Raw genomic sequence first — 27566 nt, forward strand, 5'->3', positions numbered from 1 at the left:
TTATCGAAGACGGCTTAAAAAAACAATTATGACAGGGGAGATATTTTTCATCATAACATGTAATCAACCAACAGGCATTCTTGCCTCACTGCAATGAAACATCTACTTTGATTCAGGGTTTGGGGTCCTTTCTACCATTTTCCTCTCACAGTCCAAAAACATGCATTTGAGTTTAATTGCTAAGTCTAAATCACAGTATGTGAAGTATGTGTACTGTATATGTAAGTGTGCTTGCCCTGTGTTGGACTGACAACTTGTTACTAATGTGCTACCCTGAATTGGATAAAGCAGGTTAGAAGATGTATGACTGTAACCAGTGGAGTGGTTCAAGCTGGTTTGTTTCAGCCAATGGGGCTTTTCTATGTGGTGTGCATACTCTCCCTTTGCCTGTGTATGTTTTTGTGTTCTCTGGTTTCCTCCCACCATCCTAACACATGTTGTGAAGTTAAGAAGTGACTGTAAATTGCCTGTTGTGTGTGTTTTGTAATATGTGCCTTTTGTGCACTCTTTCACCTTCATTTATCTGGGCCCCTGCCCCCTTTGCCACCCTGGATATGGCAGATGAATGAATGATAGCCACTAAAAAAACTGCATATAAAATTAAGTAATGTGTGCGGCGTTTATGGCCTTTTTCTTCTGTAGATCACTTTTCATGAAACGAACAGTTTAAATCTGCAGTATTAATAATTCCTGGTTTTCCGATACACTGAGTAGTTTTCAGCCTTAAACCTATTTCACTGCATTATACAGTGTTTCGTGGGTCATTCCAGCAGTTTCAATACTATTTGAACTCTTAAAAGCACAGTCCTGTCTGTCAACCCTCACAAATTCTTTCAAGTAAGTGGTGCAGGATGCACTCAGAGTCATTACCTCAGTAAAAACAAGACTACCACATGATAAATACACCCTGGTATTATGTGGGATATGCTGCTTTTTGGTGGTGCTTTAGGAAAAGAGTAATCAAAGAAGAAGTTTCTGTAGATTTAAACCATAAGTTTTAAGGCGTTTTGCTGCACTAAAGTTAAACATAAAAAAAGGAATGAACTGGCAATGAAACCCCATTAAAACAGTAGTTGGTACTTGCTATAAAAAAAAAAAAAAGACATTAGGGATTTTTCAAATTCTCTCGCCACAACCTGGTTCAAGTCTGAGCTTGGGCTGCTGATGTGTGAGTTTTCTGCCTGGATTGTCCCCAGATACTCCCCTTTATATACATGCCACAACAACATGTATTTGTGGTCATGGTGACTTGCGTCAGGTGTAAATATTAGTGTGCATCAAAGCTTCTATTTCAATGTGTTTGTCCAGTGATGCAGTGGATACAAACCTCAACCACCCTTCTTCAGCTCCAGCAGTGTTCCCACACTGGATAAAACGGTATCGAAGTTTTTCTCTTGGTATCCACAGATCTCTGCACCTGCAACCAGTCTAAAATGATTTGGAGCTGTTATGCATATAGGCTAAAATGCTGTTATTAGAGATCTAGCTGGAGGTATATAAATACCAGCTGAACCACAATGAGTAAGACACCCACACCTCAACCTCTTAATATCCACAAAAGGTTCAAATTAAAATGTATTTCTTAAACCAGACTCAGAATCCTGAGCTTTAAACTACACCCAAACTTAAATTCTGTATCCACCCCACCTGGATAGATAGATAGATAGATAGATAGATAGATAGATAGATAGATAGATAGATAGATAGATAGATAGATAGATAGATAGATAGATAGATAGATAGATAGATAGCCCAATGAACATACAAACATATATCTAACATAATATTTGGCAGTAAAAACATTAATCACTGTATAATACCAATAAAATGAAGGAAGAAAGAAGATGACGTAATAATAATATAATATAGGAATAATCGTAATTGATTAACTTAAAAAGTGTTTTCCTCTAAAGTTTTAGTGAAAAAAGCAACACCAAATTCTATCTATTCTAATTCTATCTATCTATTCGAGCTATGGTTTTGTTTTGAATTACACCTCGACGGCGCAGCCTGTGGGGAAACCAGGCCAGTGTGTCTGGTGTCACTGGGTTGATTTGTGCGTCCTGCGTCTTGTCACAGTTTTACGCACGAGCCGTGGGCTGACCTGGCACGGTGTGGCCCCTGGCCGGCCCGCCTCGCGCCTGGTGGCCCGGCCTGCCTGCCTGCAGAAGGAGAATCCTCCCTTGTTTCTGGAGAGAGAGGCGGGCCTTTTGGAAAAGCAGGAATGCGCTGGAAGTTTTCCTGCAAAAAAAAAAGCTCCCATTCACATGTTCAACTGCGTCCGTCCCGCGTCCCCGACATGGACATGTGGCCGCTGGTGCTCCTGTTCGTCCAGCTCTGTTTCTGCTCCGGGTACGAAGGTAAGGACCTTTTAGGAGGGGAGGGCGACAAACACACTGCCCGGTGAAGGGGGAGATCGATCAGTGAAGCTCGGGTGAGTTGTGTTGGGGGAGGATTCTTCGTGCAGCCACCGCGGTGTTTGAGGTCTCTGCTCCCCGCAGACGTGCGCCTGGTGAACCGCGGCTGTGTTTACGTGGAGGGGGTGTGAAGCGGGGGGAGTACAGTGTGCGTCTGGGGGACGTTTCTCTGCACTCATGAAGCCCTGCAGCTGCTGCTGTGCACTAAAACCTTCTTCTTCTTCTTCTTCTTCTTCTTCTTCTTCTTCTTCTTCTTCTTCTTCTTCTTCTTCTTCTTCTTCTTCTTCTTCTTCTTCTTCTTCTTCTTCTTCTTCTTCTTCTTCTTCTTCTTCTTCTTCTTCTTCTTCTTCTTCTTCTTCTTCTTCTTCTTCTTCTTCTTCTTCTTCTTCTTCTTCTTCTTCTTCTTCTTCTTTTTACCCTTGCCTCCACTTTGTAAGTTTTGGTACCTCCTTAAATTAAAGAGCAGCAGGGGGACACTCGCATCTTCTGTTTAAATGTGCTTTATTTGTGACTTTCTCTGGTGTTAACTCAAGCAGACAAACAATACTGTGCAGCTCCAGCAATGATTGTTAATCAAACACTAGATTGTAAACTAGTATGCTGTGTTTTCACCTCTTATTAAGTGAAAAGTTGCCGTTTCCCATGATCACAAACTGAGTGTGGGCATTTTGACTGCATCCAACAGGACACTAATGAATGTTTTATCTAGTTTTTTACACAAAACAACCATCCCACAATGACAGTGATTGTTGCTTAAGTGCAGTATAAGAAAAAAAAGACAGCGCAGACTCGAGCCTGCAGTGAAGACTTGAGGTGATTTCAATGCTCTCGACTGGATAGAGGAATATTATATGTGTGTGAGTATTTTTGTGTGTGTGTACTTACAGTGGCTTTGTGCCTGTACATGGTTTGAGAGTGGTTCACCACCACTGTGTGATCATACAGGCTGAAACATGAACACAGGGCTGCAGAGCAGATTTACGCTGACAAACCTAAAACTGCTTGTCAAGCTGGCAGTCAGACTCTGGTCTCTACTTGTGTGCATTTATGAGGAGTTTATTTTACAGGGGCCTGTTTGTCTTCAATCCAGTGGTCAATTTGGCTGCTCTAATAGTTCAGTGTGAGCTCTTCACATACGGTGGCAGTGCTCTAAAGCGAACTGCTTTAGATCAGCTGAGTTAAAGGACCTACTTATGCTCATTTTGGCTTGTTGTTTATGTAGTTTTCTGGTGTGGCCGGTGCTCAACATTTAAAACTATTGAGAGTGCAGATTTGTAACGGCCTGATCACACTTTCCATGGTGAAAATCTCTCTGCAGTGTGAGTCAGGGGAGGAAGATCCTCCTCGAGCAAGGAGCCTCCTGGTGAAATGCCAGCAAGTATCTTCAATGAAAAACTCTGCTGCCAGAAAAAAGGAGGGAACTCTTGATGTTTGATTGTGAATAAGTCCAAAGCTTCACCTGAGGAGCTCACCATGAGCTCCAGCTTGGTTAGTGGAGGAATGCGATGTTGATACTGGCCAAGAGTTTTTACCTAAATAGAAAGTTTTTTATGTTTCGAAACAGAAAGTAGACCTCATGATTCAGAAGGATGAGAAATAGCGAGATCACACAAATTAACATAGTTAACACAAATTCATATTCATCCACCCATCCATGTTCTATAAATGCCTTAATTAGCTGATTTTGAACAAAATGTGTTTTTGAAATATAATTAAGTGTTGGTTGTATAATGTGATAGACTAAAGACTTAGTTGCAGCTTGTTGTTGTGGTGTTAATGGAGATAAGGCCAAAGAAAGGTGCACCCCGGGCTCATATATTCTTGATGCACGAGAAAGCAGCAGCAGGCGTGTTAATAAACAATATAAATTAGATTGAAGTCATTACCACACAAAAAGAAATTATGCTAGTGTGTAATCATGGTGTGTTGAGTTGAGAGAGAAAGAAATGACATATAATGTTATTTTCCACTTTTTGCCAGCCAGCAGCCGTGCGTCAACATTACAGCTTCCTCCGAATGACGGTTAGCGTTACGGCCCCACAGTGAACACCTAATCGTATTATCAGTCTGCGTAATTTAAATTGCGTTCCCTCTCAGAGGTTTGTCAGGAAGGTGAGCTCCTGCAGTCCGTGCACTATTAAGGCTTTGATGGAGTTCCCGCTGCGAACTTGTTCGAAGTCTTGCGACGCGGACAGGAAGACGACGCTGGCTGCTGATCCTCTCCTCGTCGCGCTGACAGCTTTATTTGATGTGAGTGAAGAGGCATACCTGCCTTGGAACTCTTTGAATATGGAAGACTTTCGTCAACAAGCACAAACAAGTCAAACAGAGCTGCAATGCCAGGAGGTGTAGTTTCAATCAGACCTGTGTCAAACTATAGGCAGGATCGTCAACGGCGCCATCTACCCTGGGTTAGAGGAAACGGGATAGGAGACCGATACATGGATGGACCTCTTACTGTTGTGAGTTTTTCCTCCTTCATGTCTGTGAAATTATAAATCTTCATGACAAACAGGATCGATACAAGAAAAAAGTTCCTTAGTTTGAATTTTGCCACACATGTTTGAAAACTATCATCACCGCCGTGTGGCACCTAACATCTGTTGTAAGTCATTTATAAAACAGTTTTCCTTTTGATTAATGTGATTTATAGTAGATATGTGTACAGCTTGTCGGTTAAATGTCTGCCTGCTAGTTTGACAAATAACTCTTAGTTAAACCAAATGTGTGTTTTATCCAAAGCTGCTTAACCGTCATGCAGCCTCCTACCACTAGTCGGAGCTACAGAGCAGTCCCCTGAAAGTATCAGTCGATATGAGTTTCCTGTATGAGCTATGACAATTCTATTTGATGTTTGAGAATAAGGAAGATTTTTGTAACGGATCAGAGCTCCACCTCTGTTCTCGATGTTGAATATATCAAAACAATCGATAAGACACTTTTCCCTCCTGATACAATGAAATAATGTAAAATATGAATGATTTTTATTAATGTGAAGTTAAACCATGAATACAGTATTTAATTTCACTCCTTGCACAATGTTGGTGCTCGTTTTGATTTCTGTAGTGAAATCACTCTCAGATTTGATTAATGCATCGAGTAGTCAATAGTACTGAGTTACACATCTCTACCAGTTTGAATCAATATCCACAGCTGGTACTCCTATTGTGTGAAGAAAGAGTGAACACCCTCAAGTGCAGGATGAGTCAGCAGACATCTGACTATGTTTTACAGGAAGAGAAATCGAAGGAATTTGGAATGTAAAAGACATTTTATTCTTTTTTTTTTTTTTTTTGCAATTATTTCACAAAGATCAAGACAGAAACAAACTAACTAACTAAACCACACATAAAAACTAGAGAATGTTTTTTTGTCTTTAGAAACGGCCATTTTAAATGGTACCAGAAGATGTAGACTATACTTTAGCTGAGCTTTTTGTGGATTAAGCCTGAAAATTATTCACCCTTATACTTTCATACCAATGTAATTTCTGCTTTTATTTGTTGTGTATTTTGTGTCTGTAGAATAAAGTTGCAGATCACTAATTTGAGCAGAATTTGGCAAGTTGATGAAATAACCTTCGACGGATTTTGATATTTGGGAATTAATTCCGTTGGTCTTGAGCCACGTTTGTAACCGGTAAAAATGTCTTGTCTATACTTGAAGCCTAAATCCAAACATTTGATTTTATGTATGAAAAGTCGGGTGCACAATTTCACCCTGCTGGAACAAGTAGCCTTTTTTTTATAACGCCAGACACCTGAATGAGTCTCATTGGTAACAGCAAATGTGACTGAACGTTTGCTGAAGACTTGCTGATCTCATAAATCCACAAGAGAACATAAACAATATACTGGATGTTGTCAGAAACACATCCCACAAACAGCCTGCTGTTATCTAGATTTAAAACATTGTATTAACCATGTTTTTGAAAGTGGGGTTGGTGATTCTGACACTGATTTGCCGGGCGGAGGCTCCTTCTCAGTGACGTGTGGCGAGGTAAACTCATGAACCCAATAGAACAGCTAGAATTTGCCGTTCAGTTACCAGCTTGTACCCTGACCGCTGATTGCGTTTCCTATTTTATTCTGACACACACACACACACACATATACGGTACTGTAAGTGAGGTCAATATTTAACCACAAACCAATATTAGATTTGCACCAGCCCAGAGAAACAGCCGTGTGCGTCACAAATCTACTGTGGCCATTAATGTTGTAACGTCCCTTAACGCATATGTTGAAGAAAACTATAGAAGTCAGGAAAAGCTAGAGAAACTTAATGATTGCTCCCGTTACATTAATACATTTGACATTTTTCTACTTTGATTGAACTTGTGATTTTGTCTCATGCTGCACACAATCAAAACAAATGAGAGGATCAATTTGCTCCACACCTTCAGTAAAGCACTGATCGCTTCACTTCCTGCTTTTTCATTGCAGTTGTACGTCAAAATCAGCAACAAATGTTTTATAGTCACATGAAATGTGTCTTCAATGGAAAGTGGAGATTTTTTGATAAAAGTGTCTGCAAACATCTCGTTGGTGAGAAACGGAAAGGACACAAAGGATACGGACCCAGTTTGCACAATCTGAGGTGAAGCTCAGGATGAGCTGCCTCAACTGTCGAGTGTCCTCACGAGTTAAATGGGGAAATATGAAAACCATGTAATTAGATAAAAAAAGTGATTGAAATCACCCTGTAATCACATTAATAATACATGCAAGCATGCAATTATTTATCATACGTTCTCATTATTTGCTTTGTAGTTGCTGTTCCTCCCCTGACTCCCCCTTTAACTCTGGTAAAGATTACACTCCACATTTCCTGGAGTGCTTTGTCACTGTGAAGCAATAGCTCTCTTGCAAAAACAAGAAAACCATTAGAAAACAGTGAATTGATCATTACGTAAAATGAATGCACGCCTCGCAGCGAGCCACCTCTATAGATCTCACAAATCATTCCAAGAGCTCGGCCATTTGTGCAAATATAACTCTATACTCGGCGGCTGCGCACACACTCCGACACACAAAGTCATACCTGTAATTAGTTTTCCGTACCTTTCCCTGCCTGCCTCCCTCGCCCCGTTTATAAGCAGACGCTCAAGTTTTTCCCTTTAGACAGCTAAATGTGACTCACTCAATATGTGGGTTTGCTCTGTACTGGCCGCACTGTGTGATCTGACTGCTGAAACCTCAAAGGTTACTGTGTGTGTGTGTGTGTGTGTGTGTGTGTGTGTGTGTGTGTGTGTGTGTGTGTGTGTGTGTGTGTGTGTGTGTGTGTGTGTGTGTGTGTGTGTGTGTGTGTGTGTGTGTGTTGTGATGACTCGCAGCAGTTTGATCCAGACAGTCTTTATTAAACTGACAGAAAAGCCCTGGTGAGAAACGGGCGTCAGTCTGGGAGATTTGCTCGCGGGATCAGGTCCTTTTGACGTATGAAACTGAAGGAGGGTTGAACACTCCTCCCTTGTGGGTCCTAAACAGAGGACACATTCACACCGGGGTTCATAACATCCCGGAGCCAAGGTTGAAATACCCTTCCCCCGACTTTAACCCTTTCTCTGTGCTTTTTCTCTGAAGTTTATTACCCCCAGACCTCCTCCCTTCCCTTCTTCTTCTCCTTCTTTCCCCAAGTAATCCCCCTTGCTCATCACTATTCCCCTCACATTTGTCTTTCACTGGCGCCACTCGGCTGTGTCCTCGAGAAACACCCCGGTGACCCGAGTGCTCCAGTTTTACATATCTTTTACTCATTGTGAAATCTGGCTCAAAACGGATGGCAGGTAAACTCGCTTTGGATATGAAAAAGTTTTAAATAGTTGTGAATCCATCCAAATACAGCGGGGGGGGGGGGGGTCATTTTTCCAAAGCAGCTGAACACAAGAGGATCTTTTGGGATTTCCTTCTGCATGCACTCTGTCCAAAAGATCCCGCTCACCCCCACGTGGGCCCGGTTCAACAGAAACGTTAAGCAATGTTGTTAAGCTCGGTCCTGACGCTGTTTCTCAGAAGATAGGAAACAGCCCCCGAGGGTCAGACCAGGACAAAGCCTTCCAACACTGCCTAACTACTAACATAGGAGCAGCTTTTCTTTAGTCTGTTCTTGTCTTCTTTCACCCCCGCCAGGGTCAGGACAGTATGCCTATGGAGACGACGAGGACGGGTATTCTCGTAGATACAAAGGTAACGACACCTGGTTTGTTGCTGTCTAAAGCACACACACACACACACGCACGCACGCACGCACACGCATGCACGCACACACACACACACACACACACACACACACACACACACACACACACACACACACACACACACACACACACACACACACACACACACACGCACGCACGCACGCACACACACGATAAATCGAATCCCTATGATTTCCTCCAGTTGGATTTATTAATGTCAGATGTGGTTTAACAAACACACTGCTGGAGGCTTAGCAGGTTTTTATAGGTCAATCCAGAAGATTTTGATCTTCAAGTATGTCTTATGAATAATCGACTACTTATTTCTTACTAATTATGCCAGATTGTCACGAGTTTTTCTGGTGTACTAGCCTTATACTTGAGCAACGAAGCTACATGTATATTTTTCACATAAATCCAGCTTAATCAATATGTCATTAAAAACAAGTTCATGTTGTGAATTTGGTTTGTAGAAGAAAACTGTGGGCAAACATCACTTTTTTAGTGAATTTTTGTGAAATTATGGGATCAAAATCACTGATGCTTGGTTGTGCTTTAGAATACCTAAAAGTAGATCTTAGATGACCTTTTATGTTCATATTTGAAAATCATTAATCTGGTCCACAACATAAACATTGACAGCTCCTATGTTTTAGGATCTTGTAACTGACTTACCATAGTGAGTTGCCCCTTTAATGTTTTCTTCAATACATTAGCAAACACATAAAATTTGACATGATGGCCACAATTGATTGTGAAAAACTAAACTGAAAACTCCTAAATTTGGATAAACGTATCTTTTTTGTCTCCTTGTATTTAAAAAGGCATAATTCGAAACCAGTTTCTTTAGCCGGTTTTATAAACTGACATAGTTACGTCAAAGTTGCTGCCAGCTTTTAATTCGAGGTCAGTTAGACACGGAACATTATTGTACAGGCCAAAACCAAACTCTCTTCTTGTGCAAGAGCTCAAATGTAATATAATTTTCTCTTGCTCAGCGGTTGTGGAATCTTCTGCCAACACACACACATGCACAGTGAAACAGAGAGAGAGAGAGAGAGAGAGAGAGAGAGAGAGAGAGAGGGCGAGCGATGGCTGTATAATGAATACTCATTCTGATTCCAACTGGAAATTAGCCTGAGCTGGTGTACATTCTGCTCTCCAAGTATGTGTGTGTTTATGTGTGTGATGATCCACACATGGCCGAGTGTTTGTCCTGAGCCAACAGGAAATAAATTGCAGGTTTTGATTTCGCTGTATTGGAATAGAAGCCTTGTGGCCCCTCAAACTTGGAATCACACAGGGAAGTTTCACACAAGCATTGTTGCGACTGGCGGGTTTCCATAATAGGAGACAAGTCAAAAGTCTTAGAGGAGTTTGGAGAGGGAAGTTACAATGTATATTCACCAATAATACGACTAATAAAGATTGTGTAGGTTCCCCTTTTTTAAGTACACTGTGGATTCTGACTCCTTTCTTTCAGAACCAACATTTAAAATCGGATTCATACTTACCAGCCTTCATCTCTCGCTTCGTCCATCACCCGATCACAGGTTCACTGTTCTTAGTGTTGCCAGATGGGCAATGTGGGATTACTGTACCAGAGACTCGTAATTATTGGATTTTAGTGGGAATTTCCTCAAAATAACAAGCCTATTGTTGCACAATTGTCAAATATCGTCACTTAATTGACCTGATCTACTAAAGCTTTATGTGCATAAAAAACATTAACAAACTATCAGTTTGCCTTCATGAATATTGAATATCAGCGTCCAAATTTTGCAAACGTGCAATTTGGTTTACTTTTCTCCAAAGTTTTAACTCCATCATTTCCTATATTATGTTTCCTTCTCAAGTCATATGTATTTGCTGTAACACTCACATGTGTTTGATAACTTCCTCCACCAGGACGTCAACTTCATAGTGTCACATCAGATCCTGTTTGTGTAAATGGCCACGCACAACCCCCATTTGAATCCTCCTGTTTCCATATTGATGCCAGTGACTGCTTACAGCAACCTTAACTAACTGTTGCAGTACACTAATGTGGCCTCCATCTTTAAGTGAGTACTCTCAATTACGAGCAGGAAACGTGACATGGGATCAGGACACCTTGACCCAGCCATCTACCAATTCCAAATTAACCCTTTGTCAAACTGCAAATCTTTCCGCCAGCCTATTTTTCAGCTCATCAACTTTGAAGATGAAGTCCGTGCAGGTTCCTTCGGATTAAGGTTTTGTTTGTCTTAGACATCTGAATGATCCACTTGAGGTATTGCTTCTTTGCTCATTAGCGTATATTCAGTCGTGACTGGAGGGAACTCAACAAGCACAAGGAGTTGGTCGTGTTGGTGGAGGAAGTTATCAAACATATTGGCGCTTTTAGAAAAACAGAAGAAATCCCGGAGATGATTGCTGACAAAGTCAATGGTACAATATAGAAAATGTCTTATTATAGAGTCCGCAAACAAAAGTTATGGTAAAACCTGCTGAGAAAATGTATCTTTTCACATTAAAAGCAGCATCTCTGCTGGTGGTCTGCAACACCTTTTCAAATATAGAGGAAATAGATGCATTCAGGTATGAAATCATCTTAAATAAATAGCTTTTGCTATTTTGCACGTCTGTCAGACGTGTGCTTTTGTTTTTACACATACAACTGCTTAGTAGCCGATGCCCCAAATATTCAGTTACTGCTTAATAGATCCAACTCACAATCTAGATGCTATAATAAAATAATAATCAGTTTGTCATGGCGGCTCAGTGTATAGCTTTGATTCACTATATCACAAACCTTCACAATAATACAGAATTGTTTTTATTTTAATGGTAAAACTCTTTGCCTCAGCAATAATCCAGAAGTGTACATTCTTTAATGTGATGTCTGGAGGTTTGGTCCTTGAATCTCATCAGTTACTTGTTTTGAACAGACTAAATCTTGAAACAGTGACTGGAGCCTACAACACAAACAGAAATGATCAGTATCCATAATTAGATGCACTTTTTATCTGGGTAATGACTTTTACGCTCTGTAACACACGTACACGCTGGGACTTTAGTGCTCCACACATATTATAATCTGTCTTTCCTCGAGTGAAGATACATTCGTCTCCTCCCGAGACACAGCTGGATAATGGCGAATGGCAGATAAGGTAATGAGAAATCCACTGCATCTGCCTGTACTCGAGGTGATCGGGGGGTTTTTCTCCTGCATTTTCACACTAATAAAGGAAGCCTCTCTCACTTTACCTTCAGGTAAGTGTTTATCAAGTGCCTCCCGCTTTAGGGCCACGCCGCAACAACGTGTAATTGACTTCATGCTGCAAAAGGAAAGGTCAGTGTCATTCTGTGTCCGTGGCTTGCAGGCACCCCTTGGTGTGCGCCCATCAAGGTGAAGCATGGCGATGTCAGCTGCCGCACACCCAGAGGGGAGCACTTCAGGAACGTGATGGGGACCCGCTGCAAGATCCGCTGTAAGCAGGGATACGAGGTCCAGAGCCCGGAGGTGGTCTGTATGGCCAGCAAGCACTGGTCCTCCAACTACGCCTGCAGGGGTGAGAAGCGACGTGGACGCCCTCACACTCCGTGTACATCTCACCCTTCACTCACATGAGCCTCGCATATTAAAGTCCAAGACTGTAAGAACAAAACCAGCTTCTTATCTATCCATTTATCTTAATAAATCTTAATAAACTCAAGCTTTATAATGACAGGAGAATGTTTTAATTGCAACAGGTCGTCTCATAAGTGCTTTGATGGAAATAAATGTTCCTTCTGTAATTCCTCTCAAGAAAGAAGACACGTTCCCTGCTTGCTTCAAATGAGCTCTGGTTCATAACAGACGCCATTGCATGGTCATTGGGCATAAATGTCAGACAATTGTCTCTGGAAAGCTGACAAACATTTCTCTAAAACTTAACAAAGTTTCCAGAACTGGAAACTTCAGCCTGCAGTTGGAGGATGTTTAACCATCAAACAAGCACTTTGTTTTCACGCACGCTGACCTCGTCATGTCCTCCATTGTAGCTCAGGTTAAGGGTCCGTGTACACAGTTGTGTAAATGTAGGAACAAAAGCAAGTATTATATCAGTAAATATGTGCAACCTGATTTTATGGCGTGTGTGTGTGTGAGCACTAACCCATAGCCCTTCCTCTGACAGAGATCCGTTGTCCCAAGCTCGACATGCCCATAAATGGTGGCTACAAGTGCTCAGATGGCTCCTACTTCAACTCCCGCTGCGAGTTCTTCTGCTCCCCCGGATTCAGTCTGAAGGGTCATAAGACGGCAACCTGCCAGCACAACAAGGCATGGAGTATCGGCTTGCCCACGTGTGTTGGTAAGACTTCTTCTGTGCTCGGTTTAATCTCTGATGGAGGACCAGAGCCTCCAGACCACTTGCAAGTAATTACGAGCTTCAGGCTGTCAGCATCTGCCACTATTGAATCAAAGTCAGGGACCAAGCTTGTTCCTCATGATGCAAGGCTCCAGGCCTGTAGACACGCCAACGCATACAGAAGTACACTGTGTTTACTCCTCTGGTGATAAAAATGATGAATATGAACAAAAAACTGACCCAGAAACCTGAGTTACACAACCTGCTCTCCGGTGGTCGTAGAAATGGTTGAATATCCTAGTAACCAGTGGAAGGTTCACGCTCATCAAAGTGACTTTAACTCTAATGCACTTCTGCTTAGAAGGACACGCTGCAAGATCTGGCCTCGGTAATAAGGTTTCTGTGCTCCAAGATCTAATTGTTCATTTTGTTTTATTTATATAGCGCAAAATTCCAGGAAAAAAAAAACATCCAGAGGAAAGAGCACAGACAGGATTGAGATACTTAAAGTGGGTGTGAAGCATCTGAATGTATCAGTCAATCTAGAGCAGCTCAGCCAGCAAATCCTCCTCGGGGACACAAGTCACCCTAAACTATGTTTTAAGCCTGATTTAAAAAATTAGTTTGTAAGTGGTTGTTTTTCTTTGTTTCGCTTGCTGCATGTCTTCCACTGTGTTTACATTGGCTAGTGGCGCCCTCATCTGCTGCAAAACATGGTGACGCAAGGAAGGAAGAACACCATATCGATTGCATTTGTTCTTAGGATATTATTATTTGAGATACTTTTGAAAAAGTGTTTGGCTTACTCTTATCTTTTTGTCTGTGTTTCCTCTTTGTTTCCCTAAAGTTGGGCATTTACCATTTATTGTTTTATTCAGTCTTTTAGCCAGTTTGTATTATTCAAAGTTGTAATGAAGCACGGCGTGTATACATCGAGCCCATGTTTGCAGTGTTTACTTGTAATTCTCAATGGAAACATTTAAAAGAATGAATTACATTCATGTTTTCTCTCTGTAGACATCGAACCTCCAAAAATCAAGTGTCCTAATGTGAAGGATAAATGGGCGGAGCCAGGAAAGCTGACAGCGAGGGTGACCTGGGACACGCCAGAGGGCATCGACACCGCAGACGGCATCCTGACCGAGTCAGCCTCAACCCGGTTTAAGATGTGTCGGCCATTAAAACCAGCGAGAGATTAAACTCCAGTGTCGTGTTTTTCAGTGTCATTCTCAAAGGAAAACCTCCAAAGTCAGACTTCCCAGAGGGCCTCCATAAGATGTCGTACACTGTGTTCGACCGTGCCGGGAACAAAGGCTCCTGCCGCTTCACCGTCAGAGTACGAGGTGAGCCTCTGAACGCTGAGTTAAGAGGGTTTCATCACGGGATGTTTGGTAATAATCCATCTGGTGGTGTTACTTTAAAGAAAGCTCCTGGGATTACTGGAAAAATAGAGGCAGTGTTTAAGTGATTGACTTTATCCATTATCTATACCTGCTTTAACCAATAAGCGGCCTGTTTCACAAAGATCCTGCTCAATGTCACTGTTTAAAACTGTGTTCGACGTGCCGGTGAAGGAAGTTATCAAACGAAAGAAAAAACAAAAGGTTAAAATGTAACATGTGAGATAATCTTTCACAAAGTCAGCATTTGCTGTCCTATACATGAAATATCTAAAAATTAAAGTCATGGCGATCCAGCTGAGGAAATACAGTCTGCAGTATCCTGAAGCATGAAGCCTACACGACTCTATAAAGTCGTTTCACTTCTCGCCCTGAAAACGCTGCTGGTTGTGTTTCCGTGTGTCTCCCTGTGTGCAGTGCGGCGCTGCAGCTCCCTGTTTCCTCCCGATAACGGCTACATGAAGTGCAACAGCGACAGCGACAACTACGGAGCCACCTGCGATTTCACCTGCACCGGCGGCTTCGAGCTGCAGGGCAGCGCGGCCCGGGTCTGTCAGTACGGCCTCACCTGGTCCGGGTCGGACACCACCTGCACAGGTATCGGCAGCTGCCGCCCAAACGCAGACGCTCATGTGACTTCTCTGGTTTTATTCTCTCATTGATTTGTTTGTGTCCGTCAGCTTTGCCAATCCTGTTTCTGATTTCATGTTTGAAGCTCAGTGGAGGAGAAAATACATCCTGCGGTCTATCGATTGTTTGAATCAATTCTGGGCTCCTTCATTTTGTGTTTGTGTACTTACGCCTGTCAGCCATAAGATTATGACCACGCACCTGCGGATGTGATGAGATTTCTGTGCACAAGTTTGCTTCTCCTTTCATTTTTATTCCCTGCGTTTGGTCGTAAATCTCTGTTTTCTCCTCTTTACCTCCTTCAAACTCGTTAATTGTTTCACCTGCATGAGGATGGATAATTCAGAGTTACAATGGAAGAATCAAAACAGGCGATGGTAACATTTCTCTGCACTGAAGCTGCAGAAGGTGATGGATTTTAGGCGTTGCACAATTATTAATACTGTTTAAATGCCTAGTTCAGGTCCCAAAATAACATTTAGTTTTTAGTTTCCTAATATAAGGTCCAGCAAGGTAACTGTCCATTTTTTTTTTCAGAAAACATTTTAGTTTCTGTCTCAAAATGACGACACAAGCTGAATGATGAGCTGCCGTTGATAAATATTAAGCTGCTGTATCCACACTGACAAAGTTTTCAAGTTACGTGTGCACGTGTATATTAATGCCTTAAAAATGCATTTTTGTTAATTGAATGCATTTCCGTTCATCTATACTTGGACATTTTACCTTTACCCATGGTTTTCTTTTACACAAATATCACTCCATCTACTTAATTAAATAACCAAAAGAAACATATATATTTTTTCAGCTGTGACGCATGTTGAAATGTGGACTTAATGGAATTGTTACTGACATCTTCGTGCTAAAAGGTGGTGGTTTTGCCCGTTTAAGGTATGATCAATAGAAAAATGTGCGTTGCAGCCCTCAACTATTTGCAGCTTCACTTGGTGTTCACGTTGCTCCGTTCATGTGATTTCCTCCACCGAGCACCAAAAATAATCAAATTATGTGACGTCTGAGAGGAGTGATGCGCTGCCATAACTCTTCTCCTTGTGCTGCCTGCTCAATGTCTGTGCAGCCATGAACATCAACGTGGGAGTGCGCACGGCCGCCGCTCTGCTGGACCAGTTCTACGAGAAGCGACGGCTCCTCATTATCTCGGCGCCGACTGCCGCCAATCACAATTACCGCTTCCAGATGACGAACCTACAGGTGAGACACGACTCAGACAAGAGAGCTGCACGGAGGTGGCTCCGCTGTCTGCTCCGGTGTCGCTCACGAAGAGCGTCTCAGTGCCTGAATGGGACAAACCGATGACATGCATAAAGTATCGGCCTGATGAGCAGAAAATGTCACGGCGGTGGAGAGGCGGTCCTGACGCCGGCTTCAGTCAGGCTATTCTGGGCTGGATGTTTTCACAGCGCGTCTGAAAACATTAAGTCTGAGCTTCCGTTAAACTCCCGACCTTTCAAAGTGAACAAGATGAGGGATCAGTCCTGCAATCTGTCCCACAGTCATCACCACTTCGGATGATTAATCGTTTTTCAACTCTGCTTTTGATCTGTGTGAGCAAACAAAACAAGCTTCACAAAATTCAATTTAATTATAATTTCTGAACAAATACCAATTTTTTTCAATAATGCACAAATTTGACCAAGACTCCCACTGTAAAATAACACAAATTGTCTGTCTTAATAATTTAATGGCATGTATCATTATGGATCGTAAAATAAACCTTTTTATTTAACAAAAATAATATTGAGAAATTGATCTTGAAATTAGGATTATTTCATAATTTAGAAATCCAAGAAGAATTCACGACATTTAAACAACTTGTATACTATCAACAACTTATCTTAAACATTCATACAATTCAAAAAGAGCAGAATTATTAGCAGAATTAACTTGACATTATTAAGTATTAAGTATTATTTCATGATCTATTGACGTTACAGAGTTCCACTTTCACAGCCCATCTCTTGAGTGAAAATGTTTTTAGAAGCTGCAGAAATATCTCGCTGTGACTTTATATTTTACATTGTGATATTGTCCTTCCCGGAATAAAGAAATTAGCTTATTGTTTCTGAGGCAGCCTCAGGAATTCTTCACAAAATGACTTTACAAACCTTACAAACACTCCCACTGCAATATTAACACGTGGGGCTTTTTCAATTACAAGTATATATTGTCTGCACATTTGAAGCATCAAAAGAAGCAGCAGAAATCTTCTTGGTGGCAATTAGAATCGTACTAAATGACCTCGCCATGAGAAGTGATTTCAGAGGTGGCAATTGCCATCTGACAAAACTCCAGCTTTTATTTTAACCCTTCCCCCAACCTGTCCCCAGTATTTATAGGACTGAAGGACCCGCTGCACTCATTTATTTACTGAAAATGGATATAGATATAAGTGATATTGCCATGGTGGCAGCCACAAAATTTATTGGCAGAATTAACTTGAAATGAGGATTATTATAATAAGCTGCACATCCTGTGGACGCTGGTTTTCCCCTCTTGGCTCAGTCGGGTTCTGTCTCTCTAAATCCCTTTTCCTCTCAGGCTGATGGTGTAAATTAATGACTTAAACCCGTCGGGGCAACTTCCCCTCCTCGTATAATGACGTCGCTCAGAGAAATTGAACAAAGGAGAGACTATGAACACACAGTGAGACGGTGAGAAGGAAGTAAGAGTAATAAGGTGGAAGGTGCAAACGCTGAACTTGAGCACTGAAGAAGCTGATCAAATCATTTGTACAAGCTGATACACACATATTCAAGAGGCAAGTCTTATAGGGAAAGTCACAGTTATGATGCCTTCTTAGTAATAACCGATTCTGCGAGATAGCGTGCAGTTTAAAATCTACAACTGGTAATAACCAAGTACTTGAACCGACACACTCACCCTTTATTTATATTGATTTTCTTTGCCTTCACCGTATAAAATCTCATTTCTGAGAGGAGAGGTGACAGGAGAAGCAGACGGCGTGTGGCGGATATGCTCAACTCAAGGCCTCAAAGAAAAGATTTACTATTAGAAATATTCTCCAGCTGAAGACGGCTTCTCAGCTGCACTGTACCGTCGCACGTCCTGAGCAGCACAGAACGTTGCTCAGCTTGTGACGTTCTCCCTTGTGAAATATTCATAGAAGCTGATTGTGTTAAGAATTTAGAACGATGCCGACCTGCTAGTTCGCTGACCTTTGTTTACCTCCTTGTGCTTTGTTGACGTCGTTAACACGATGACGTCACAACAGTTCAGCTTCAATGCATGAAAAATTAGGAGAAGTGGTTCAATTTATTTTGAAACGGTTGTTTGCTGCTTGTGCGTAAATATCACCACAGTAATTTTAGTTTAACTTACCTCCTGTTTCCACTTGTTTCACTGCAACAAATTTCTTCTTAGAGTTTGGATAAAATCTCATAATCACATTCCATCTTAACAAAAAAAATTAACGTCGTTGTCGTTAATAGGAAATTGTATGTCTCACTTTATTTATTTTTTTATCTCTGCCAGCCGACCAAAAGAGATTCACTTCAATATCTACCAGAATAAAGCATCCAGAAAAATGCCAGATTCACTTTTAAGCGGCCACACACGTTGCAGTGGAGACAAAATGAGTCAACATTGTTGATATTTATTACAATAGTTAATATTTTTTTGCCTATTGACTAACTTTAATAATCATTTCAACTTTAGTTATACTGTTAAAATCTGCTCCTCGCTGATTTTCTGAAAGTTCACATTTATTTTTCAAAAGTTATCGTCTTCCTCGTCGAGTTTTGTGAAGAAGAACTCCACTGGAAACCTAAAAACATTTAAATATTACTCTTATGTTAGGATGCAAAAATGTCTTAAGGTACATAATTCAGTGGCAGAAGTGTGTCGGTGTTGTTTCATAGCGGTTTATATTACAAAGGAATGGAGTTATTTCTATTATAATAACATTGTGACTGTTTCCTCCAGAGAATCAGTAAAGCAGATTGTCCACAAAAGATTGTTTGAGATCATATTAGTGTAACTCCACATGAACACACAGCTCAGGAAGTGAGAACAATTTACGTAACAACAATCCAAGCAGATCTTGTGCTCATTTCCTTCTGTCAGCCCGACGAAAGTAAACAAAAGCTGTGAGAAATGTGGAATCACGTTTTTCACTTTGTCACGTCGCAACAGCACGCTCAGTGTGGACTGGACCTGAGACACGTGACTGTCATCGAGCTGGTTGGGACGTATCCTGCACAAGTTGGTCGAATTCGGCACAGACTCCTCCCCCCGGGCCTGGCTCTGCAGCTCAGGTGTGTACACATGTACATAATATAATGCATTCCCTATTGGCCTTACCTTAAAACTATCTAAACTTAATTATCACCCGGATATGAGAGCAGATTGGATCTTCCAGTCCTGTCGTGTTAGTAAGACACGCGGCACTTTGTTCTCCAGGTTACTCCTCCAGATTCCTCAACGCTCTTTCCAAATGCTGCTGCTGGACAAGCAGGGCATGGACAAGCAGCGCTACCCGTTCCCCATCACAGCCGCTGAATTGTTCACCACCGTCGACACCTTCCCCCTCCGCAAGGATGAGATGGTGCTACAGCAGCAGGCAGGCCAGACCTGTCAATCATAAACACCGCGGACCCTCGGCGCGGCTCCGTGGACTGTCGGCCATCTTTGATCGTTCTCCTCGTCCTTCAACTGACAAATGACAAGGCCGCCTCAGATCCTCCGTCTTTATCTCCACGCCACATCCACACGCCTACATTACGTGTGTGTGTGTGTGTGTGTGTGTGTGTGTGTGTGTGTGTGTGTGTGTGTGTGTGTGTGTGTGTGTGTGTGTGTGTGTGTGTGTGTGTGTGTGTGTGTGGTGTTGATGATCTGAGGCTGATCTAATTGAAATGGGTCACATTTTACAGTCACATTGATTCTTGTGTCTTGTCTCACTATATATTTTATATTATATTATTAATATTCTCAAAGCAGAAATATGTCTCACTGTTTTTTACAAACTGTTTTTACTGTATGAACTGGAAAACTTTCCCACCTGTCTGATATTTATGTCTCACTCCTTGACTTAGTACGTGTGTGTGTGTGTGTGTGTGTGTGTGTGTGTGTGTGTGTGTGTGTGTGTGTGTGTGTGTGTGTACAGAGCATCTGTACATCTACGTCTGAATTCACAAACACTGATTAAAACTGTGCAGTGCGGAGGACGGTGTCTTCTGTGTGTCCCGGTGAAAAACAGGAACGACAGATCTCATGAGGACAAACTGAAGAAGCAGAAGATTCACGGCACAAAATCTCATATGAAGTTAATAAAAATGATAATTTTCTTTAAAGAAAAAAAGAAAGAAAGAAAAGATGTCCTTGCAGAGATCCTTTAGGTATTAGTCAGCTCATCATTTGCGCAGATACTATTCTTATAGCCTCAGCAGGGGTCATTAGAGTGTACTTCAGTCTTTTATTCAAAGGTTTCAATGACTTTTTGATGAATTGCAAATTAGTTTCACATTCATGCTCCTCTCAAGTTTGATATTAAACCCGTTTATTTCTCACTGCTTCAGATCATCACATCAGACACAGGGGACAGTGATCTTAACCCTTTGGGCACTGCAGCTATTTCAATGATATTTTTAAGACTTTATCTGCAACGTGTTGCATCCGTGTTGCATTACCACATTCTGCTGCACGGAAGTAACAGTACATGACAACCATTCACATACAACTCAAATAGAACAGGATAGGTACATTTATGGACAATATAAGATTACAACCACAACAACAATCAAAGTAAATGAATTCATTGCTCGAATCAGATCAAATAAAAGAGTCAGCACAGTTAAGATTGCACACAGTGGCGTTACTCCTGAAGCGTTGAGACGAGCTGCTCACTGCAGCTGCTCCTTTTGTCCAGCTACAGTACCGTGCGGAGGTTAGTTAACGTCATCCACACCCGCTATCACTTTAAACCCCGAGCAGTCGTCTCCCACTGAGTCCACACTCTGTCCAGTCACTGAGCCAGCTTTTTTCTGTTTTTGACAAGCTTCCCCAGGCACTTCTTGTATTAGACAATAGAAGTTATTGTGCTCAGTCAGTAAATACATTTCATGAAAGACAGAGCAACTTCAAACTCGACTCGACGGGGGATACGACCCTAGGTTGAAAGAGATGGAGTATTTCTGAATTTGTGTAAATTATGTCTGCAATCCAACTTCTTTTTTTTTTTACATTTTGAGGATGTATGCTTGGATAGTTGCCCGTCTATGTGGTTCACGACACTTGGATTACTTTCAGCCGTGTTTACTGAGTTGAAGGATTATAATATAAATCAATTTATCACACAAAGCAAATAGAAATGCAAGAACTTGAAAGATGCCAAACAGAATTATTTTATTAAATCACATTTGTATTGAGCTGAAATGAATAGAACTTATATCTAAGATACTCTATATACTATTAACTTTTAGTTTGAGCACGATAACAACCAGAAGACCTAAATCAACCTGTCTGAGAGATTCTCCTGCTCCAGTACTTATTTTAAACAATATGACTCCTGCATACTCTGGATAAATGTACTTGAGCCCAAAAACAAAACAAAAAAACCTGCAAGTTTCAGTAGTAAATAAAAGAAGTGATGACAAGGTGCTCAGTCCGGTGTTATAATAACTCTGTTGTGTTCAAAGCCCAGTGGCGCTCGTCTTGACATATTCTCCCACCACAACAAAAACAAAGTCAACATAGCTTCTATGGAAAGATGTGTTTATTTCAAAATATTCTCATTACACATTTGGGACAAAATATGCTTGAAAAATGTGGTATTGAAGCTTTGACACGAGACACAACAAAGAGAGTACATGCTGTACATGGAGAGTTTCTTCAGTGACCGGGCTTTTTGCACGAGCTCCTCGAACGCGCCGTCGGTTTCGGGCCGCTCGCGGCAGACCGTTTGCCGAGGACAAAAATTGGCATTCCACACGAAAAAATGGTCGGTTCAACTTGAGAATTGCTTCTGTGAACTGATTCATCTCAGGACGGTGGATGGCAGAGCCCCCCCCAGGCGACAGAGACGAGGTCGCTGTCTGACTGTCGCCCGGCTCATTATTGGGGGGGGGGGGGGGGGGGGGGGGGGGGGGGGGGGTGCTGAGATGAAGGCAGCTCGCCTCGGAGCCGAGTCACTCCACAACATGCAGGATTTCTTCACACCTTCTTCTCTACATGTGAAGTGATGTCAGTATCAGTGCTTTTATTTAACCTCTTTTTTTTGTTCTTCTACCTCAGTTTTGTCTAATACCATGCAGTTTCTATGACCACACTGATACAGTGTTAGGCTAATTTACATCGAAGCTAGTCTAAGTTTGCACTTTGTCTAGATTTTGTGCTACAGATTTTTTTTTTTTTCATTTCTAAGCAAACCAAGGGTGGAAAATAACCCCGTCCAAGTACTGTTCTTTTCATATCTTGTAGTTTTCATGTAATCTTTAGATAAAAAACAACCCATTATAAAGAAATCCGCTGAAGCTACCCACAGCCTAATTAACAATTGCAATGCCACTTTCTACCACAAGATGGTGCAGTGAGTCATTGTACCACAACTGAAATTAGTTCAAGAACAGAAGACGCAGATTTGAACACAAATTTCTGAACTCCGGGGAGTGTTGACTCACTACTGCCCCCTGTGCACAAAAGTGAGATTTCTTAAATCTCCCAAACTGAATCTTTATTAACAAATTGCAGGAATATAGACAAAATGAATCAAAACTTCAGGTTCAAATGCAATCAAACTGTTATAAGTTAATGGAAAAATGTACAAAAAAATAAACAAAACAAAAAGTATTTTATGCCCCTGTCATGGACTTGAAGAAAATCGCAGCCAACCTTAGAGGGAAGTTGGAGGATCTTCAGCTGATACAGCCCGCCATTAAGCACTTTAATTCCTCCTTAACCTTTAAAGGTCACTCACTAAGATACTCAAAAGGGACACTTTTTAAACACCATTTAAAGTGTATTTCAAAAGTTTTTCAATTTAAAGTTGCAAAAATAACACTTTCGTACAATTATGTGACAATTGTTTGTTTTCAAGTCAGAGGGACAAATACAACTGACCAATATCACACACATCTCATGCGTAATGGCTTAAAAATATGTAAAAATGTATAAATATTTTACTGGATGTCTGTGAATGGCTATAAAATCTTGTTGGCACATCCAATTCATTACTATTGACCAACAACATTTTGTTATTTGCCAAACATTTGTCACATTGAGCGCTAACAGACTAAGAGGTGCTTTTTCAAAGCAAAGGGGCAAACATCACGTTAATATACGAGAAGTTTAAAAGCAGATGTTTCGCGCTTTATCATTTTTTACATAATTTGTAAGAATCACAACTATTGTTTCACGTCGTCAGTTGTCCACTTCTCATTTTTAGTTGTGACACAAAAGAAAGAAACGAGAAAATGATCAAATATGGTCACACTTCGGGAAAATACATCTGTTTAACTGAAATTGCAGATTCCTGACAGTTTGCTATCGGGAAATAATTAGCAACACTTTATTTTGAAGAGCGTATTGAATATCCCACTCGGCTTTACGCACTACACCATCTTGTTGTAAAATGTAGTATTCCAGGGTTAGACGGGCTCGGACGAAAGTAAATAAACTCAAAGCAAAAAGATCAGGAGGACTTGTTTGGGGGCAGTTTGGTTAGTTTAGGTAAGTTTTAGGTGCATTAATCAACAACAATGACACATAATCCAAAGCTTGTAGTGTCACAGAGTGAATTTAAAAAAAACAAAAGACAACCTCTTTAATCGGAGCAGTACGAAGAGTAGTCACTTCCCATCCCTGGATACGACTCGTCACGAGGAGATGAATCTCAGCATGACATGTGCTTCACATCAGATCACTAATAAAGGGAATGTTTACATGTCGTTGATCGGTGCCTTGTCTAACGCCTCACAAATGGTCTCCATCGGCTGTAGCTACATGCAGAAATGACTGACGGCGACGAGGACGGACACACCGGGAGTCGCCGTGCGCTCGTTCGGTGGGTACAGTAGGTTACACACACACACACACACACGTGTTTTCCATTAACAGCAGTACACAGCAGTGCTCGGTCACAACTGGAGGGCAGAGGGGCACATGGTGGACGAGTGTGTAAGGCTTGACTGGCTGTTGTGGACAGAAGGATCTGAGTGGGAAAGAAGTGGGATGAGTCTCCTCTCCTTCGTGGGGGCGTCCGAGTCCACAACCCTCCACGTTTTGTTTTTTTTCCCTTTCTTTATTTTCCTTGGCCTCTCGAACTCCAACTTCTTTCCCATATCTCTTCCCCCCTCTCTCTGTTATTCTCTTCTGTCCCCGTCTGCCTGTGCTCCACTCCAGCTCATGTGCTGCGCCTGCCCATGCTGGATCGCAGCATCAGCGTGCCCTCATGAGGGACTTCTGGGTTTTCGATCATGCTCTGCCACAGCCGCTGTTCTTCTCCGTACGAGTCCATCCAGTCCACCTCGTTCCCGTAGCTTTTGCCTTGAGTGGAGGAGACACAAACACGTAGATCTTTATTTGGATTGAGTTTTGATCCTAAAACTTCATCTGACGTTTCGCCAGCCTGACAAAGACAAACTCACGATCGCTTCAGGGACAAACTGCCGCGAACATGCAGCTGAAGTTTTGTTCATGTCCATCCTGCTCATGTGTCTCTATATGATCTCCAAACCTCGGTTGGTCGAGATGTGTAGACAGCTGCTGCTAGTTGTTGCCCTGCAGAAGGTTTCTTATAATCTGTGGCTGGTAAAAGCTCATGCAACAGTTTGTAGTTGTTTTTTTTTTAAGCATTTTACTATAAACCTTCACATGGCTGGTGTTGTTGGATGACTGTGTTCTCCCTTGTATGCGAATATATTTTATAATTTGTATGTTTTTCTGATCGTAGACTCCCAAGGTGCTCATTCACATTCACAAATGTATGTGTAGTTATTCTGAAGGTGATAAAACATTTAGAAGCATTGCAGTGAAATGTTCCTTTCGGTCATGTTGGAAATAAAAGTAAAATGATCATATTTCACAACGACTAAATGCTCCTGACAGCCAAACTACTCCTTCTGAGGTTTTGTGAGGCATTCCATGGAAAAACCAAACAAACAACAACAACAACACTGCTAAATTATCAAAAGATGTTCCAAAGGAGAGAAATGGCCCCCACTTTCCACAGCTCACACAGCGTGTTTTTCATTTAAATATGGTATCTGGGGGAGGAATAAACCAGCTCTCGGTTATGCTGCCGTAGCAGTTTGGCTTAAACATGCACTAACAGGCTCTAACATTAGCCTCACCAGGATAGAAGCAACTCTGACCTCATTGTCTTCTCTCATTCTTCATGCCATTGATTCAACAAGGTGCTAGAAACGTTCCTCAGAGGTTTGCATCAATATTGACGTGACGACACAATGCAGCTGCTGCAGAGTTTCACATCTGTGATGTAAATCTTCAGTTTGAGCCCACCCCAAAGGAGATCTAAAGGATTATGATCGGGGGGGGGGGGGGGGGGGGGGGGGGGGGGGAATCACACTCATGTTGAGTTTGAGTGATTGGAGCTTTGTGCCACGGTGCATTATGCTGCTGGAAGCAGCCTTCAGATGATGCCACAGGGAGAGAGCAACAGTACTGGTCTGCGACTAGCGAATATCTAAAACAGCAGCACACGACATGGATCAGCCTGAATCATTCACAGAAAGCAGAATGTCGCAGCAGAAATCGAGCGTCATCAGACTGGGATATGTTTCTCCAATATCTTATAGGCTAGTTTTGGTGATTTTTTTGTAAATTGCGGCCACAGTTTATTGTTTAAAGCTGACATAAGAGATGGCCGGTGTGGACTTTTTCTCCTATAGCCATTTTGTTTCAAAGCTCAGCTCTGTATGTTGTGCATTCAGAGATGGTTTTCCCTCATACCATGTGGTTTACCGTCATGTTGAACATTCACCTCTGACACTGAGCATTGACATATTAAAGAAATCACAACATTCCCCATAAACATTCAATAAGATTGTGCATTAAGATAGATATTAAAAAAAAATTAAACCAGCATACCATTCTGATAACTTCTACATGAGTTGGTTTAGATGTGAGGAAGTTTTTTTTTTAAATTTCCTCTCAAACCTTCCTGAAAGTTCAGGAAGAAGAGAAGAACTGAACAATGAATTATTCCACTCGATAAACAGCACATCATCCTCCCTAAAGTCTGAGTAAAGCTCTTTAGCCCTTCAAGGACTGAGCAACATTTCTGAGATTTTAGCTCCTCATTTGAAATTCTGAGCATTGCATTGACCTTTAAAGCGAAGAAAATATGGGAAAATGTCTTCTTCTTCTTTTCTTTTTTTTTAAACTCAGCAGCATTTTGCGTTTTCTCACCTGTGCCGGCTCCCAGCCGGACTCCTCCCAGGAAGACGTTGCTGGCCAGGGCTTCTTTGTCCCACACGGTGAGCTCCAGGCAGACGTTGTTGAGGTCGCCGGGCTGCAGGCCACAGTACGTGAAGGTGTGGTTCCACTGCGGGTTCACGGTGCGACGCTCCGCCGCCGTCTTGTGCTTGGTCGACTTGTTGCTGTCAGGTAGGAGGTACCTGGACACACGCACACAACCTCACAGCTCAGTGCTCGAGATCGCGATTAATTAATGACAAAGTGAGGTCTATGAGAAGCAAAAAAGACAAATAGATGCGAAAGATAAAGCAAAAAAGTGTTGCAGAGACGTTCAAAACAATCCTAAAACACAACTTTAAAGACACAGAGACCATGAGAGCACAAGAAGAAACAAGGCAAGTAGAAAACAAAAAAACATAAAAAAATAAAATAAAAAAAACACACCAAAAGATGCATGAAAAGAATTAAAAAAGCAACAAAATTAAATAGAAAAAACCCCAAAACAACCAAATACACTCTCTTGTAATACAACTGCAGGCACAAAAGAACCTGGGAGACACGAGTAGCGTAAATAAATATCCACACAATGACATTTGCACAACAAATCGCAAAACTAAAACCTTACAAAACCATTTCAAACAGTCACCAATTGAGCACAAATAGGTACACGACAACTAAACAACCAAGAATAAAAAGAACCAAAAACAGTTAAAGAGACATAATGTACGTGAACAACGCACACACGGACAGACGGACGCATGCACAAAATGATAAATATACACAGAAATGTACACAGAAACAAAACATCTGAAAGAGAAGACGCATAATAAAAACAAAAACAAAAATGATACACAACATTTACAGATAAACAAAGATAAACAAGAGTCCCATGAAAAGAACAAACACAATACAGAGAAACAAAAAAAAGACACAAAACCATTATAAAGAGACAAAATACTTACAGACACAATGAGAAAACATCACAAAACTAAAATAAAACCACAGCAGAGACAAAAACCTACTAAGAAACATGAAACAACCAATAAGAGACTCAAAACTTCTACAAATACACAAAAATAATCTTAAAAAGTGAGTAACACAAAACAAAAAATGGACACTAAGAGGTAAACAGCAGAAACAAATCTATACACCGACTAACAACAAACAAAGAGAA

At 41.4% G+C, this 27566-nt stretch overlaps 2 protein-coding genes across 3 annotated transcripts in view; one reads left to right on the forward strand and one right to left on the reverse strand.

Annotated features, from left to right (window-relative positions):
- The first annotated feature begins 2198 nt into the window (after positions 1-2198).
- Positions 2199-20179, forward strand: srpx (sushi-repeat containing protein X-linked). Of its 2 annotated transcripts, XM_080477817.1 has the most exons (11): positions 2285-2360; positions 8546-8602; positions 11982-12170; positions 12777-12953; positions 13968-14094; positions 14172-14293; positions 14768-14947; positions 16059-16192; positions 19154-19275; positions 19421-19788; positions 20053-20179. In XM_080477817.1, exons 1-10 carry the CDS (start codon positions 2300-2302, stop codon positions 19602-19604), a joined length of 1353 nt encoding a protein of 450 aa, XP_080333943.1. In that variant the 5' UTR covers positions 2285-2299; the 3' UTR covers positions 19605-19788; positions 20053-20179. The 2 variants fall into 2 exon arrangements, with proteins under 2 accessions (XP_080333942.1, XP_080333943.1); XM_080477816.1 differs by lacking the exon at positions 20053-20179 and having other exon boundaries at positions 2199-2360; positions 19421-19826.
- Positions 20180-22369: 2190 nt separating this feature from the next.
- Positions 22370-27566, reverse strand: part of sytl5 (synaptotagmin-like 5) — a 60777-nt gene continuing 55580 nt past the window's right edge. Inside the window, exons 16-17 of the mRNA XM_080478299.1 lie at positions 26384-26592; positions 22370-24499 (exon numbers count right to left, since the gene is read on the reverse strand). Of these exons, the coding sequence (XP_080334425.1) occupies positions 24357-24499; positions 26384-26592 (352 nt within the window). The 3' untranslated portion in view covers positions 22370-24356. The remainder of the gene's footprint in view (positions 24500-26383; positions 26593-27566) is intronic.

This window comes from Lipophrys pholis, assembly GCF_963383615.2.
Source record: "Lipophrys pholis genome assembly, chromosome: 13".
NCBI lineage: Eukaryota > Metazoa > Chordata > Actinopteri > Blenniiformes > Blenniidae > Lipophrys > Lipophrys pholis.

What these genes read in the sequence shown, in the direction of transcription:
- srpx (XM_080477816.1), top strand. Translation starts at nt 2,225, where the DNA reads ATGCGCTGGAAGTTTTCCTGCAAAAAAAAAAGCTCCCATTCACATGTT. An exon ending in GTCGGACACCACCTGCACAG is followed by an intron (nt 14,948 to 16,058) that starts GTATCGGCAGCT and finishes ATGTCTGTGCAG; the next exon opens with CCATGAACATCAACGTGGGA. An exon ending in GGCCTGGCTCTGCAGCTCAG is followed by an intron (nt 19,276 to 19,420) that starts GTGTGTACACAT and finishes TTTGTTCTCCAG; the next exon opens with GTTACTCCTCCAGATTCCTC.